General features: G+C 35.1%; 3 protein-coding genes across 3 annotated transcripts; all 3 read left to right on the top strand.

Moving 5' to 3' along the window:
* Window positions 1-96: 96 nt before the first annotated feature.
* Window positions 97-9,792, top strand: LOC140865089 (DNA mismatch repair protein MSH2). Its single transcript, XM_073269596.1, has 14 exons — window positions 97-233; window positions 1,264-1,444; window positions 1,545-1,594; window positions 1,703-1,735; window positions 2,134-3,207; window positions 3,790-4,344; window positions 4,434-4,544; window positions 4,620-4,709; window positions 4,791-4,862; window positions 5,409-5,519; window positions 6,315-6,441; window positions 7,629-7,831; window positions 8,665-8,814; window positions 9,157-9,792. Exons 1-14 carry the CDS (start codon window positions 201-203, stop codon window positions 9,355-9,357), a joined length of 2,991 nt encoding a protein of 996 aa, XP_073125697.1. The 5' UTR covers window positions 97-200; the 3' UTR covers window positions 9,358-9,792.
* Window positions 9,793-10,250: 458 nt separating this feature from the next.
* LOC140865091 (peptidyl-prolyl cis-trans isomerase CYP26-2, chloroplastic) lies at window positions 10,251-11,930 on the top strand. Its single transcript, XM_073269598.1, has 2 exons — window positions 10,251-11,219; window positions 11,662-11,930. The coding sequence occupies exons 1-2, from the start codon at window positions 10,405-10,407 to the stop codon at window positions 11,771-11,773; spliced, it is 927 nt and encodes a 308-aa protein (XP_073125699.1). The 5' UTR covers window positions 10,251-10,404; the 3' UTR covers window positions 11,774-11,930.
* A 676-nt stretch (window positions 11,931-12,606) lies between these two features.
* LOC140867429 (transmembrane 9 superfamily member 9-like) lies at window positions 12,607-14,628 on the top strand. The gene has a single exon (XM_073272501.1). It carries the CDS (start codon window positions 12,664-12,666, stop codon window positions 14,626-14,628), a length of 1,965 nt encoding a protein of 654 aa, XP_073128602.1. The 5' UTR covers window positions 12,607-12,663.
* The last annotated feature ends 1,192 nt before the right edge of the window (window positions 14,629-15,820 follow it).

The raw sequence follows: 15,820 nt of genomic DNA, 5'->3' as shown, positions 1-15,820 counted from the left end.
GCTCAAGCTCGAAATTCTTTCGATCTTCTGTTGTTTTATGCTTCTACATTGTATTGTACTGTGTATGTACATCAGTACATGTGTGTTCAGGAATCACGAGATGCTACATCGGGGTGTTGCCTCCTCCACTTTACTACCGAATACGGGGGTCAATGCTTGATCTCACATAAAAGAAATACTTGGATCAATGGTAACCATTAATGATTACTTTGTCGAGCAGGGGCTCGAGAAGGGTGAGTAAAGATTGTAACAAATAATTTGTTTGGTAAAAAGTGTATCTAATATTGCAGACGATAAACTTACTACGAGTGTATAACCTCTGAAAATTGTAACAAATAATTTGTTTGGTAAAAAAAGAAATAGTGACATTTGTTAATCTCTAGACACACAAGTCTTCTCTTTCCACTATTTCTTTTCCTTATGATTATTATCTTATGAAAAACCAAGTTACGTGATATAAACTTAATTACTTCAATCTCGTTATACTTCAATATATTTTGTATTAAAATTTGAGATACTCGCACCCACGGTAGAACAAGTCAATTTGCTCAGGCATATTTTATCATTTCCGATGTTCTAAAAAGCAGGTGGTTTTTATTTTTAGCTTAAATATACAATTATTTTTGTTTATTTTAACATTTCTCCAACAATTTCTCTTTATTTAATTCACATGCCTAAGCGGTATTTTTTAATCTAAATTAATTATTATTTTTTATCTTAATATTATTCTAATAATTTTTCTTTATCGAATTCAAAGTTAAAATATATGGTGTATTCCTCGTCTTCATTTGATATAAATTGATAAGAAAATATGTAAATAATATATTTTAAAAAATTTATTTATTTTTAAAAATAATAAATATTATATATTAATTTTGACGTAGATTAGATGCCTAAACAGTCAATTAATGTAATAACACAAAACATCTTCAATTGTTAAAAAAATAAGGATGGTGAACAATCACATAGACGGTCATAAGGAACAACTTTTAGAACACTGATCATTTCTAAAACTAGAAAAATTATTTATTTTTTTATGATCGAAATAATGACGACTGAATTAAGTTAAAGAACCTAGTTAGAAATTTTATGTAATAAATAACTACCCCAGTATTAGTTATCTCCCTTTTAAATAAAGAGTTAGAAATTTTTTTTTTTTTGAAACCAAATAAAAAAGTTAGAATTAAGAATAATGTAAATTATATAGTACGATAAATACATATTATTTGCGGAAGATAAAAAGAACGGCCCTAACTATTGCAGGCCTGCGTGAAAGAGACCCCCGCCAACTCCTCCACTTCTTCCCGCCAATCGCTAAGCCCGAGAACTCATACGCACACTTCTTTCTCTGCAATTTCTACTCAGTTTCCGGAGACTGCTGTTGTTGCTAGAACAATGGACAAGGAATTGGAAGAGCAAAATAAGCTTCCCGAGCTTAAACTTGGTAGAATTGCACTTTCTTTAATCTTCCATTTTGGCTTAGTATGTCGATATTCTCGTTTTTGCTTTAACACCGGTGTGAATTTGGGTTTAATGTGTGCTAGATGCTAAACAAACTCAAGGGTTTCTTTCATTTTTCAAAAGACTACCTAGGGTAAGCGATTCTTTTTGTTCTTTTTTCCAACAGTGAGGTTTCATTGTGGTAAATATTGTAATATTGGGAAAAACGGTTGAAGCAGCTTTTATCTTCTCCATTTTGCAGGACCCTAGAGCCATTCGGTTTTTTGATCGTCGGGTTAGTTGCCCTTCTGCTCCAGTTTTTTTCATTGGCTCTCAGCATAAATACTTTGAGTATGTTGATTGCAAAGAATCTCCTTTGGCTCCTTCATCAAATAAACGGGTTTCGACCATGGTCAATTTTTGTAGACGAATGAGGATCGCGTGGCTATGACGGATTATTGCAGCTATTAGATGAATTGCTGGTGCTGAGATAATAATTGTGTTAATTAGTCAGGCTTGCATTTAAAAGCACTAATTTATTGATTACTTATCTTGCCACATTTTACATTTTTGTTATTAATAAAAATGTTCAAGCAATTTCTTTTGCTTGATCATCTTACAATTAACTGGCTTAAGTTACTGTGGATTACAATGCTTGAGGGCTAAAGTAACTTGCACTTACTATGTTTCCAGGATTATTATACAACTCATGGTGAGAATGCTATTTTCGTAGCAAAGACATACTACCACACTACAACTGCTTTGCGCCAGCTAGGAAATGGATCTGATGCCCTTTCTAGTGTTAGTGTGAGTAAGAACATGTTTGAAACAGTGGTTCGAGACCTTCTTTTGGAGAGGACCGATCACACTCTTGAATTGTATGAAGGCACAGGAGCAAATTGGCGACTAGTGAAGAGTGGGACCCCTGGAAATTTGGGGAGCTTTGAAGACATTCTGTTTGCTAATAATGACATGCAAGACTCCCCTGTAATTGTGGCTGTTTCACTGAATGTTAAGGAAAACATACGTAATGTTGGCTTGAGCTATATTGATCTGACTAGAAGGACACTCGGTCTGGCTGAATTTCCTGATGATAGTCACTTCACAAATGTGGAGTCAGCTCTTGTTGCTCTAGGATGCAAAGAATGCCTCTTGTCTGAAGAGATTAACAAATCTAGTGAATATAAACCATTGATGAATGCATTTTCCAGGTGTGGTGCAATGATAACAGAAAGAAAGAAAACTGAGTTTAAAGCAAGAGATTTGGTACAGGATCTTTGCAGGCTTGCGAAAGGGTCTACTGACTCAGTAAGAGATCTGCTCTTTGAATTTGAAATCTCACCAGGTGCCCTAGCGTGTATCGTGTCTTATGTAAATTTACTTGCAGACGAGAGCAATTATGGTAACTATACAGTGCAAAGATACGATCTTGATAGTTACATGAGATTAGACTCCGCTGCTATAAGGGCACTAAACGTCTTTGAGAGCAAAACAGATGCTAACAAAAACTTTAGCTTATTTGGCCTTCTGAATAGAACCTGTACTGCTGGAATGGGCAAGCGATTACTTCATTTGTGGCTGAAACAACCTTCGGTAGATGTAAATGAGATAAACTCTAGACTGGATGTGGTTCAAGCTTTTGTTGAGGATGGAGCCATTCGTCAAGATTTAAGGCAGCATTTGAAAAGAATTTCAGATATAGAGAGGCTTATCTGCTGTCTTGGGAAGAAAAGAGCAAGTTTGGTGCACGTGGTTAAGCTTTACCAGGTATTTTTAATTTCTTGATGTATACTTGAACAACGCCACAATGGTGGTGCATATGAATACTGCATCAAATAGATTTCAAAATTTTCTAACTTAATGGTAAACAACCGAAAGAAAAATGAAATTGCCCTTGGGAAGGTATCATTGAGCTAATACAACTGTGAATAAGGTAGATCCTTTGAATTCTAATTGCAAAAGCTATCAGTGTGGTCATATCTTGACAAACTAGCCACACTCTTTGCCCATCATGTAGGTGCTATCTGATCTCATTTTATCTCATCTCTTTGGCTTAAAAATATCCTCCTTTCGCTTACTTTAAGGCATCTCATTTCCTCTGGATTTTATGGGAGTAGCACTTTTTTTCTACTATATACTTTTGTACAAAAAGGGATTCCTTATGTCAGTCTGTCCAAAATGCTCAGTTGCAATAGCAAGGTATATTCTTTGAGATTTTTTTACCCATAAGTTCATATTTGTTGATTAGCATAGAAATTATGAGGTTGAAATGCTTATCACTCTTTATCTCAACTATTATAACTTTTTCACCGTACATTTCTTTGTTTGTTACTTTTTCATGGAATACAGTCGAGCATCAGATTGCCATTCATCAAAAGTGCATTAGAGCAGTACAGTGGGCAGTTTTCTTCACTGATCAGAGAAAGGTATTTGGATACTCTAGAAAAATGGACAGGAGATGCTCATTTGAATAGGTTCATTGGTCTTGTGGAAGTTGCAATTGACCTTGATCAACTCGAGAATGGAGAATACTTGATTTCGGCTGACTATAATTCACAATTATCTGTTTTGAAAAGTGAGCAAGAGTCTTTGGGACAGCAGATACATGAATTGCACATAAATGCAGCTAACGATCTTGAGCTGGCCCTTGAAAAAGCTCTGAAACTGGAAAAAGGCACACAATATGGACATGTCTTTAGAATTACGAAAAAAGAAGAACCAAAAGTAAGGAAGAAGCTAAATACCCATTTTATTATTCTTGAAACTCGAAAAGATGGGGTAAAGTTTACCAATACCAAACTTAAAAAACTAAGTGATCAATACCAAAAGGTGGTTGAGGAGTATAAGAACTGCCAGAAAGATTTGGTTGCAAAAGTAGTTGAAACTGTTGCTAGCTTTTCTGAGGTAAATGTAACTGAATGCTTGTAATCTCTCCCTGCCATTTTACAGAGTTTTTTTCCCATTAGTGTCATTTTTGTTGCTTTCTTTTACAGGTGTTCGAAGGAATTGCTGGACCTCTCTCTGAATTAGATGTTTTACTTGGTTTTGCTGATTTGGCTGCTACTTGTCCGACTCCCTACACACGACCTAGTATCAATCCACCTGTAAGAGTTAGTTAATCATCCTAACTCTCTTGCGAAGAAATTGTAACATGCTTTTTCCCATGTCTTTCTTGTCAGGATATGGGAGACATTATTTTAGAAGGAAGTCGGCATCCTTGTGTTGAAGCACAAGACTGGGTGAACTTTATCCCAAATGATTGCAAGCTAGTAAGTTCTCATGCTCTGTGGGCAACCTATCTTTAGTAGCCTATTCTCAGTTTTTCATGTAGTATTTTGTTTATGTTCCAGATCAGGGAAAATAGCTGGTTCCAGATTATCACAGGGCCTAATATGGGTGGAAAGTCAACTTTCATACGACAGGTTGGCAAAAATTCTTGTTTAATGTGGATATCAAAAAAGTACTTACTGGAGCATTCATAAGCATCATTCATGATAACCAAGGGATTAAACTTTTACTATCAGCATAGGGGTTAGTCCTACTTGTGTTGTTTAGATTTAACTCTTATTGACCATGATAAGACAAAGCATGGAGTTTGTCCACGTGTCTGATGATGCAGGTAAAAAGTTCCTTGGAGAAGGTGTTGTTAAACTATCAACTGTAGCATGCTATTTATACTGTTTACATGCATGCTAGTGCACATGGGTGCAAATGACAAAAGATATCTAAAAAATAATTTCTGATCTTGATTTCCCTTGTTATGATGAAAAAATGGGGTTTCTCCATGTCCTTTATAAGCGCAGCCGCTCAATGTGTTTAGCAAAGCAAAATAATTCATTCTGCTAAATTTGAACTGTAACCACAATTTATCTTTAACATTTACTTTTATGAGTGCCTGATGCATCACATGTGATTAAAGGTTGCTCACTTACTGAAATTAGGCTATTCTACGTTTTATTTACACACAGGTGGGCGTGAATGTTATGATGGCACAAGTTGGTTCCTTTGTCCCATGTGAAAGCGCCAGCATTTCTATTCGTGATTGTATTTTTGCAAGAGTAGGTGCTGGTGACTGCCAGGTAATATTGATGTGCTACGAAATGAACTTGTTGAAGTTGGTTAAATTCTTGAAGATTTGTTTCAGTGACTGCAGATGATGTATCTTATTATCACCTATTCATCCATGACCCGTGTGAATAGACCTACAGTTGTCAGCATGATTGTCAGGAGTTGGAGTTTCATGGAATTGAGTGGCGCCGCAGTTTTTTCATGGCACCGCAATTATTTTCTTTTATTGTCAAATTATTTTCTTCAGAGATTTTGTTTAATGGAAAAGATGAAAGTTGAGATTATGATTTTTTCATATGTTATTTTGGCTTTGATGATAAGTAGGAAGAAGTGGCTTGCTAGGATGACTTGATTTTATTTGACTTACATATCCCTTTATTAGTATGAATATCGATTCTGAGTTCCTCATTGCATCACTGTTGAAAACATTTTTGGTGGTTCAGATATTTATTTATCATTCTTCAATTGTTATAACATTGTAGACAATGTCATATATATATGTTTAAATTGTGTTTACGTCCCTATCAACTTGTGGACTTCTGATGAATCTGATCATAGATTACAACATTATGTCTGGTTGTGTGTCACTGATCCCTATGCACTCAGGAGAGAGAAAAGATTTTGAGAAGTACAAGGCAATTGCAGCTTTATAAGAAGGAAACCAAATGACTTGCACTTGCTTAGCTTAAACTATGAAATCCCTCAATATGTGCAAGTGTGTGTTTTTGTGCGACAGAAGGATGTAGATATTTATATTTCATTTGTTTAACATAGCTTCATTTTGCCTCTTTGTCTCCCTTCTATAGATGCGTGGAGTTTCAACTTTCATGCAAGAAATGCTAGAAACTGCATCAATCTTGAAAGGAGCTACAGACAAGTCTTTAATAATAATTGATGAGTTAGGTCGTGGCACATCAACCTATGATGGATTTGGTTAGTCTTTTTCTCATCTGCATCTTTGTTTGTTAATTTTTCAGCATGCCCATTCAGAACTCCTATGGGCATGTACACACCTTTTTTTATTTCTGCATACACTTATGCTAGTATTTGTCAATATGATCTTTTTGTTTAAGTTTTGTGACCCCTTTCCCAATAAATATCCTATTGGGATTGTTTTATGTGCTGGTGCAGAAGTGAGAATACTAAATACAATAATTAGAATTAGTAATTACCATTGTGCTTGACTATGAAATGTCATTCTTGCGGAAAATATGTTTGTTTGGGTGAATGTGCATAATAGGTGTGAACACATCAAAATAGCAGGAGGAAAATAATAAGTTTGTGGGAGCATATCAACTCTGATAATCGCTGAATTTTCATTCATTTCCGTATATCTTTCTTTTATCACACGTCCGATGGCATACCCATTCTCTTCTTTTCCGCACAATGTTGCAATTGTGTCACACCTGCACATATAAAGGACAGTGGAACATTAGTAGTGTGTTATATTTATTAATGCTTGTAATCTTTATCAACAAGAAAGGTAAATGCTTTGAAGTTAATGGATCACTTGGACGCATTTGACAGTGAATTGTCGGATGCAACATATGCTGAAAGAGAGAGATAGTCAATATCCTGTTTTATATATTTGAAAAATCTATGTAATTCTAGTCAAAGGATCATGTAAAAATGGCAATAGTTATATCTAAATACAATTCGCTTGGTGTGAACCGGATAGCTTGCATATGACATTGATTGTGGATCGACTTCACATTCTATTGTAATCTATAATGACCATGATTGCGTAATGAAGGATGTGTATTTGAATTAAATTACTATGAATGTTGTAGTTTGGTGACTGAATTTGTTTTCCCTATTCCAGACTGCTCGTAGAAAGATTTGAATTCCCAGAGAATTTCATTGAAAATATATATTTGCAACTTTATTTTTGTAGTTTCTAGAAACACATTATTTGCAGCATAAACTGATTAGTGTTGATGTGAATCATGTTTATGTCCATTTGATGTTCTCTTTTTACCCTCAATGCAATGAAGGTTACCTTTGTTTGATTTTGGCCCCTCTTTTATGGCTCAATCTTGGAGGATATTGCTAGCTTTTTCCCATTCAACTTTGTATTGCTAATAACCAGACTTTGAAATATTGTGTTGTGGCAATTACAGGTTTGGCTTGGGCTATTTGTGAGCACATAATTGAAGTTATAAAAGCACCCACCCTGTTTGCAACTCACTTTCATGAGTTGACGTCATTAGCTCATGATAATGCTGTTGATAAGCTATCTTCAAACAAGCATATAGGAGTAGCTAATTACCACGTGAGTGCACACATTGACCCATCAAATCGCAAGCTTACCATGCTTTACAAGGTGTCTCTCTCCCTCTCACACTCTACACGTTTGCCATTTTGTATTGATATTAAAGCTGCCTTTGTTGACCACCTAAAGTGTGGAAAGCAATGATAGGTTTGATGCTGAAGGATGAGTGTGATGTGCATGCCCACTTGATGCGAAGATGTGTGGTCGAGTTGATTTATGATGCATTCATCAACAGAAATCAAAATATTGGACAACATTAAATTTTTTTAAGGCAACCATGCATATGAGCCATCAACATTTTTTGTCTGTTGCAAACATGAAACAAATTAACTATGGGCTAATTTTGATTTAGATGGAGTAATTTCTTGTTTATGACTCTTTTGAGTTTCAATTGGGCTCTCTCGCGTATAGAGTGTAAATACATTTTGTCTAATTTTTTTTTCCACTTTTAACTTAAATAAAGTTTTTTGTGTTTCTTAACCTCAATTCTGCTTCTACTCAATTTAATTGAAATCAGAACCTAGACCGATGCTGCATCTGATTCTTAAAAGTGGTTTTGGTATTTTAGTAAATAAATGGAAAATTTTCTTGACACTATTACCCTCGATATTTTTGTGTAATTCAAAATTATTGTTAATTTCTGGAAACATTTTAATAAAGGTATTTTTGGTTTTTATTTTTGTTAAAAAAAAAAAAAACTAGTATTAGAATTACTTGTTCACCAAGGACTTCAGGAAAAAATCATCAGCTTTTCACTTTTATAGTCAAACACCAGCCACTTGTGTTTTTTCCATCACAATCTATAAATTTAAATACTTCTCTAATTACATAATATTTTGCAAACACTCCCTTAACAATGCTCGGTGTGCTTTACTGTTTCCAAGGTTGAACCAGGTGCCTGTGATCAAAGCTTTGGAATACATGTAGCAGAATTTGCCAACTTTCCAGAATGTGTTGTTGCTCTTGCCCGCGCAAAGGCTTCTGAATTGGAAGATTTTTCGCCCATGGAAATTTTTCGCCATGATGCAGATGAGGTATGCAAATAGCAACAGCAAGATTTTGACTTATAAATTTCTAGTTTCACTTTAAACTGTCCTGGTTGATAAAAATCCCACCGGATGATAAACTATTATTAGTGACAAAGAAAACATTTCTGATAGAAGAGATGATAAATTAAAAGAACAAGTAACTCTTTGTCCCTCCATGTATAATTGTTGCTGGTGCTTTGAATGACCACACCTTTTTGGTGGGCACCGTGGGATCATGCATATTTTGACATATCACCAACATTTCTATTTCTCCTCATCGCAAATGTATGAAAATTGATGATGCAGTAGCATGCTTGTTGATACATCTAAGTTTGTCCTGATATTCAGATTATACCAAAACGGAAGCGAGAATGGGATGCTGATGATGTAGGTAGGGGCGCTGAACGAGCTCGCCAGTTCTTGAAGGACTTCTCTGAGCTGCCGCTGGACAAAATGGACTTGAAGCAAGCGTTGGAACAAGTTAACAATTTGAGAGAGGGATTGGAGAAGGATTCCGTTAGCAATAGCTGGCTCCGACAGTTATTCTAGAAACTAGCCAATGCAAACATCTCATTTTTTGTCCCCCCCCCCCTCTGGTTTTGTTGAAGCTGATCAGCTTGGATACCACCACCCGAAAGCTGATCAGCCATACTGATGCTGCACTTGCTAGTTTTCCTTCTGTTGCGTATGTGTATATATGTAAGTAATGCACGGTTATGCCTTCTGATCCATTCGTGTAACCTTGCTGTTACATTTATGGTGGAGGCGTAAACAAACTAAATCGAGCCAAGTATGCCATAATATGAGCTCGAGTTCAAGCTTCAATTTTTTTCTGTTTGAAGCCTGAAAGATGAGATACTTTGAGTTCGGGCTCTGCTAGAATTAAAATTTAAATCGAACCTGATTTGTTTTATGAGATTAAGCTTGCTGAGAAAATGTTCAGATTCTTATTCGAGTTTTGAGCTCGGTTGTATTTATTATGTTTATAATATATTAAACAAAATGATATCATGCACACTAATTTGGGCTCAAAAAATTTATTTAGAAATGATCTAGCTCGAACTATTATTGAATGCAAAAGAAGTAATATTTGAGGCTCGATATATTTTTTAATACATAGGAAATAATATTTTGAAGCTAAAAATAAAAAGGAAATAATATTTTGAGTTGTTTCACAAATCATAACAAAATATCTTCATTTAATACCTAGCTTAAGGTGCCAAATGTTAAATTTCCTAAAATAGCTTTTTTTTTTAATGTTACACTTCCATTTTTCCAAAATAAATAAAATATTAACTTTATTTTTTACCCATATGTTATTTTTCTAAAAGAACATGTAAAAATATAGACTAAAAATTCAAAATCAGTCGCTTAACAAATATAATTTAATATTTTATGATCTATTATATTATTTTTAATTTTTTCTGTCTTCACTACAAAGTTCCAGATAAAACTTGCGCCACGAAATGCATACATGCTGCAGCTTTCTTCTTCTTCTTCCCCCTCCTTATCCAATCCAAAACTCTGCAACGTTTTCAAGTTTCAACCTTTTTCTCTTCTGTTAATCGCCCAGAAAAAATTGATACAGACCCACGAATGCATTCTTCATCTCGGCTACTATGTCAAATCCACCAGCTAATTCCCCCGAAGCCACTTCAGTTTCCCGCAACGCAAGCTCCCCCAAATCCAATCCTCCGCCGGGACCTCACCTTTTCGTCGCTGCTGCTGTTCATGATGGGCCCTCTTACGGCGCCGCAACCACTGCGAGCAGAAACAATGGTGATTACACCAGATAAACCCATTGTTCCATGCGTGGATAGAAACCCAGAAACGGGAAAGAAAGCATTTCTTGATGTGTCCATAGACGGAGAGCCTGTCGGCCGAATCGTGATTGGGCTGTACGGCGAGGATGTCCCATCTGGTTCCTCCAGGTTCAGTGATCTTGTCTCCGGAGCAGGTGGGGTAAGTTACCGCAGAAAAGAGTTCGTGAAGATAATGCCTAATTACGTGCAAAATGGTGGGCTTCGATATTACGGCGGGGATGCGGAGATTGCCCGGAAAACGGGGAGGAAACTGTCGATACTCGACCGTTTAGTGGACGAATTGGAGAAGCAGGATGTGTCTTGTGTAGGGACCAAGAATGTGGCCAAGAGTGTGAGCATTATTGTGAGGGATCCATTGAAACCACCTCCGAAGCTTAAGCTTGTTGCCAGAGAAGGGAAGCTTGAAATCGGCCAAGAAGAAGTCGGAACGGACCCGAACGGGACGGAGTTCGTGATCACGACGGAGGACTCGCCGGAGTTGGATGCCTCGGCTTTGGTGGTGGGGAGAGTGATTGAAGGAATGGATGTTGTGGAGAGGATTGGCAGAGTTGAGACTGTTAAAGAGAATACAACTTCTCCTTACTTTAGGTACTCTTTCTTGCCTAGCTCCTAATTGTAACAGAATTTTTTTTTTTTTTTTATTTATGAACAGAGGTTAAATAGTTATCCATCTCACAAGATTAAAGATTAATATATATGGGTATGTATATGCAATATGTTATGGTTTGAACTCAAGTTTCAACTATGTTGACAATGGATTAGTGGTTACATCAGTAACGCACGAGTTTGGCTAGAATTCATGCCTCTGAATTTTGTATGAGCCTTTAGGTCATATACACTAGCTAGATAACTCAAATCCAAAAAAATCTAGCTTTCTATATGCATATGAGCATATCCTTTCTGTCTTATAAATCATGCCACGATCTTTCGTCGAGCTGATCCAATATCACGATTTTTATTCGCCTATAAGTATCTTGTTTCGAATTCGAGTCTACTTGAAATAACTATATCATCTTCTCTACTTGAAAAGGGTGGCCAAGCTAATAGGAGACAAAAGGGCTGTGGTAGCGGAAAGAGGCTTCAACAGACCTTACTCCAAAGTGGTGATCACAAATTGTGGACTCATTATGGACACGAACTAGTTTTCTTTTAATCTTTTTTCCTTCTTCCCGAAATGTATTTATAATTTTAGACTCTTTTTTGATAATGGTCGGTGTAGTTAACTAAGCAGAGTTGTATTATTTGAGAGTATCACTTCTTGTGGATTTGCTTATTTGAATAAGAAGCAATATTCAAGTATTCAGCAATTGGGGTTAAGAATTTTGCTCACTTTGTAGGTGAGAGTTGTTTTGTTAAGTTTATTAAAAATATTTTATAATAGCTTATAAGTTGTTTTAAGATTTTATAAGTTTATTTTAAAAATAAGTTGTTAAAGTCTTTGAAACTTATTTTAAACATCTTAAAGATGTTGATGTATTTGTTATCTTTTTATTGTCGAAATTACCAAAATAATAAAATACTATGAAAATAATTTAAATAGTAATATACATAAAAAATAGTTTTACATTTATTATAAATGTTAAACATAAATTAAAAAATAAAACTATTTTTAATTTTAATTTAGAAAATTTTTTGAAAAATTATGTACAAAAAATTGGCATAGGACGTGCAGAGAATTTAATAAAATATATAGAAATAATATGTAAAAATAAAATATCAAAATAGCTTATAAACTTTCTCATCCTCTTAATAATATTGAATTTGTTTTTAATACATTTTACCTAGAAAAAAAAAAAGAAAAAAAAAGCTTCAATTAATAAGTGAACGAACTCTAGGAAAGTTTCATGAGTTTAGAATGTATCAAAAAAAGATATGCATCTCCCAGTTTTTCTCTCCGTTAGGATTCTTGCTTATATTCCAGTTTCCTCTTCTCTCCTATTCCACAATATCCTTCTATTTCTATAGTATACACACACACACACACACACAGATTTTCTCTACTTTAATCTTTGATCATCTTCTTGACATTTTAATGGAATGGATAAAGGATTTCATCGAGAAAATACCCAACGCATTTTGGATGTACTTGCATGTCTTCGCATATGGTTGCATCATGCTCAGTTTTCACGTCTCATATCTTCCGGGCACCGTCGATCCCAAAGATTTCGCCAATGGTGATCCTTTGTTGGTGGAAGTGCAAAGATTGACCTCACCGAAAACTCAGATTTCAGAATCCTATTATTCTCTCCCTTACTGCATACCAAAGAAAATTGTAGAGGACAGGAAGGACGACCTGGGGAAATTTCTTAGCAGTGCTCGCCTTGCGATCTCTCCCTATGAGTTCAAGATGGGAGAACCACAAATGTGCCAAGTTGTTTGTCGCACCATCCTTGATGCCAAAGATGTGAAGGAGTTGAAACAGAGGATTGATCGCGAATACCGGGTGAACATGATATTGGATAATCTCACTCTAGTTGTGCCATACAACAGATCATCTTATACGGATTCCTCTGTGTATCCTAGTGGTTTCCCGGTTGGGGTGAAAGTGCAGTATGGTGGAAAACTGGAGCCAAAGTATTTTATCAACAACCACTTGGCATTTACTGTAAAGTATCACAAGGATGAAGAAAGTACTGATCATGTGGCTAGAATTGTAGGATTTGAAGCCAAACCATTCAGTGTAAAGCATGGATATGAGTGTGAGAATGAGAAGCTGAGGTTGAAAAACTGCACTCTAACTGGCAATGATTCCCAACTAGAAGTTGAAGATGACAAGGAAATTATTTTCACCTACGACGTAGAGTTTCAGGAGAGTGGGATCAAATGGGCTTCTAGAGCCGATGCTTATCTTTATATGCTTGAAGATGTTGAGATTCATTGTTTATCATTCATCATTTCGATTTTTGCTGGTACTCTTCACTTGTTAATGTTGGCGAATATTACTGACGACGTCCAATTGGTGGAAGAAGAAGAAGAAGAAGAAGAAGAAGAAGAAGAAGAAATTGGATGGATATTAGTTCCTGAGGACATTTTCAGGCCTCCTGCAAACTCAGATTTGCTGTGTGTTTATGCTGGCACCGGTGTTCAGATTTTTGGGATGATTCTATTTACGATGATCTTTGCTGCACTTGGATTCCTTTCTCCTTCGAACCCATGGGAGATGATGACAACTTTGCTATCTCTCTGGGCATTCATGGGCCTGTTTGCAGGCTACACCTCAGCTAGTCTCCATACAATGTTGAATGCAAAGGAATGGAGAAGGATCGTTCTCAAAACATCTTTCATGTTCCCTGGAATATTGTTTGTCATTTTCTTCATCTTGACGACTGCTCTAAGTTGGGGAGAGGAATCATCCAGAGCCATAACATTTGGGGCAATGTTTGCATTAGTCCTCAAGTGGCTCGGCGTCTCTGTTCCACTTGTTCTTGTAGGTAGCTATGTTGGGTTCAAGATACCCGCCATCAAGGGTCCAGTAAAAATCAACGGAATTCAGAGGGAAATATCCGAGCAATCATGGTTCTTGAACCCAGTCTTAACTATATTATCTATACTAATAGGAGGCGCAATCCCATTCTTTGTTGCATCTGCAGAGCTATTCTTCGTCATCACATCAATCTGGTTACATAACTTCTATTGCGACTTAGCATTCCTCTTACTTACATTCTTCCTTTTTATCGTCACCTGCGGCTCAAGCAGTATATTGCATTGCTACTTCCACATCTGCAGAGGAGACAACTTGTGGTGGTGGAGATCATTCTTCGCCTCGGGTTCATCTGCACTCTACTTCTTCCTTTATGCTGTGTACTACTACACACAGTTCAAGTTCACAGAACCAGTACCCGCAGTTGTCTATTTCAGGTATGCTCTTGTTGGTTCATTCGCGTTATTTGTGCTCGCCGGCACGGTTGGTTTCTTGGCTTGTGTCTTCTGGTTAACTAGTTCTATCCACTCGTGCCAAGATCGACAAAATGTCGAAGCATTTGGAAGTAGAGATTGAAGCATATATCACTTGCAATTCAAAGATCTTACAACTCTGGGTTTTTTTTTGTTTTCATTTGCCCCATGTATGAATTAGTTGAATCTCTTTTAATTTTAAGTGATGTTTTTAGCTTTTTTGATAAACAATCTATCGTGACATCTATGGCTATTGCCTACTAGAGAACTGGTAAACCGATGCGATCCAATAATGGAGGTTATAATCAGAAAATTATTTTTATCAGAATTAAAATCTACACAAAAGCTCTCCTGTAGAGCATGGGTTTTTTTTATTTTTAATGTAAACAAAAGTTTTAATTTCAAAAATAATGTGAAATTGGGGTAATAACAAAAATAATGTAAAATGCCAATGTAAATGGCGGACGCTCGATTTTTTTAATCAAGCATCCGCCACACATAGTGGTGGACGGTGCCATGTGGGCAGCGTCCTCCACATCGTGTGGCGGACGCTGCCTACATGGCATTATTTATATATTTATATTTATATAGTATATCGTGTATATATAAACGTATATATATATATATATATTTGTATATAATATATTTATATATACGATATATATTTGTATATCGTGTATATATATATACGATATATATCTATAAATATATTTATATATCTTATATTTATATAGAAGATTAAAAAAACAAGATATATATATATATATATATATTTATTTATTTATTTAAAGAAAAAAATATATTTTGGTACACGAAATATTGGTAAAATTTCATATTGGTATACAAACTATTGAAAATGGCTTAATTGGTACATGGTCCAAATAAAAGGTCAACTTTACCCTTAATATGAATTAATATTATATTGATTAATTTTAAAATATCCTATTTATTAAAAAGTAATATATATATATATATATATATTAATAAACCACAAACTCAATAAATAAATCATATGCATGTAAGACTAAGAATACTCATTAATAAATTATTTATATTTTAAAATTTAAATAATTTATTAATGAAAAAAATACTCATTAATAAATTATTTATATATTTAAAATATAAATAATATATAACGAAGTGATATTTTTTCTATCAATGTAAATAATTATCCATTTAAAAAAATTGATATAAATTATATATTAATAAAACCATAAAGTCAATAAATAATATGCATGTAGGACTAAATATGATATTTTAAAATTAATCAATATAATATTAATTCATATTATGAA

The sequence above is a fragment of the Henckelia pumila genome, chromosome 4, assembly GCF_033568475.1.
Source record: "Henckelia pumila isolate YLH828 chromosome 4, ASM3356847v2, whole genome shotgun sequence".
NCBI classification, from domain to species: domain Eukaryota; kingdom Viridiplantae; phylum Streptophyta; class Magnoliopsida; order Lamiales; family Gesneriaceae; genus Henckelia; species Henckelia pumila.
The sequence above is the reverse complement of the archived record's forward strand: the minus strand, read 5'-3'. Positions and strand labels throughout refer to the sequence as shown.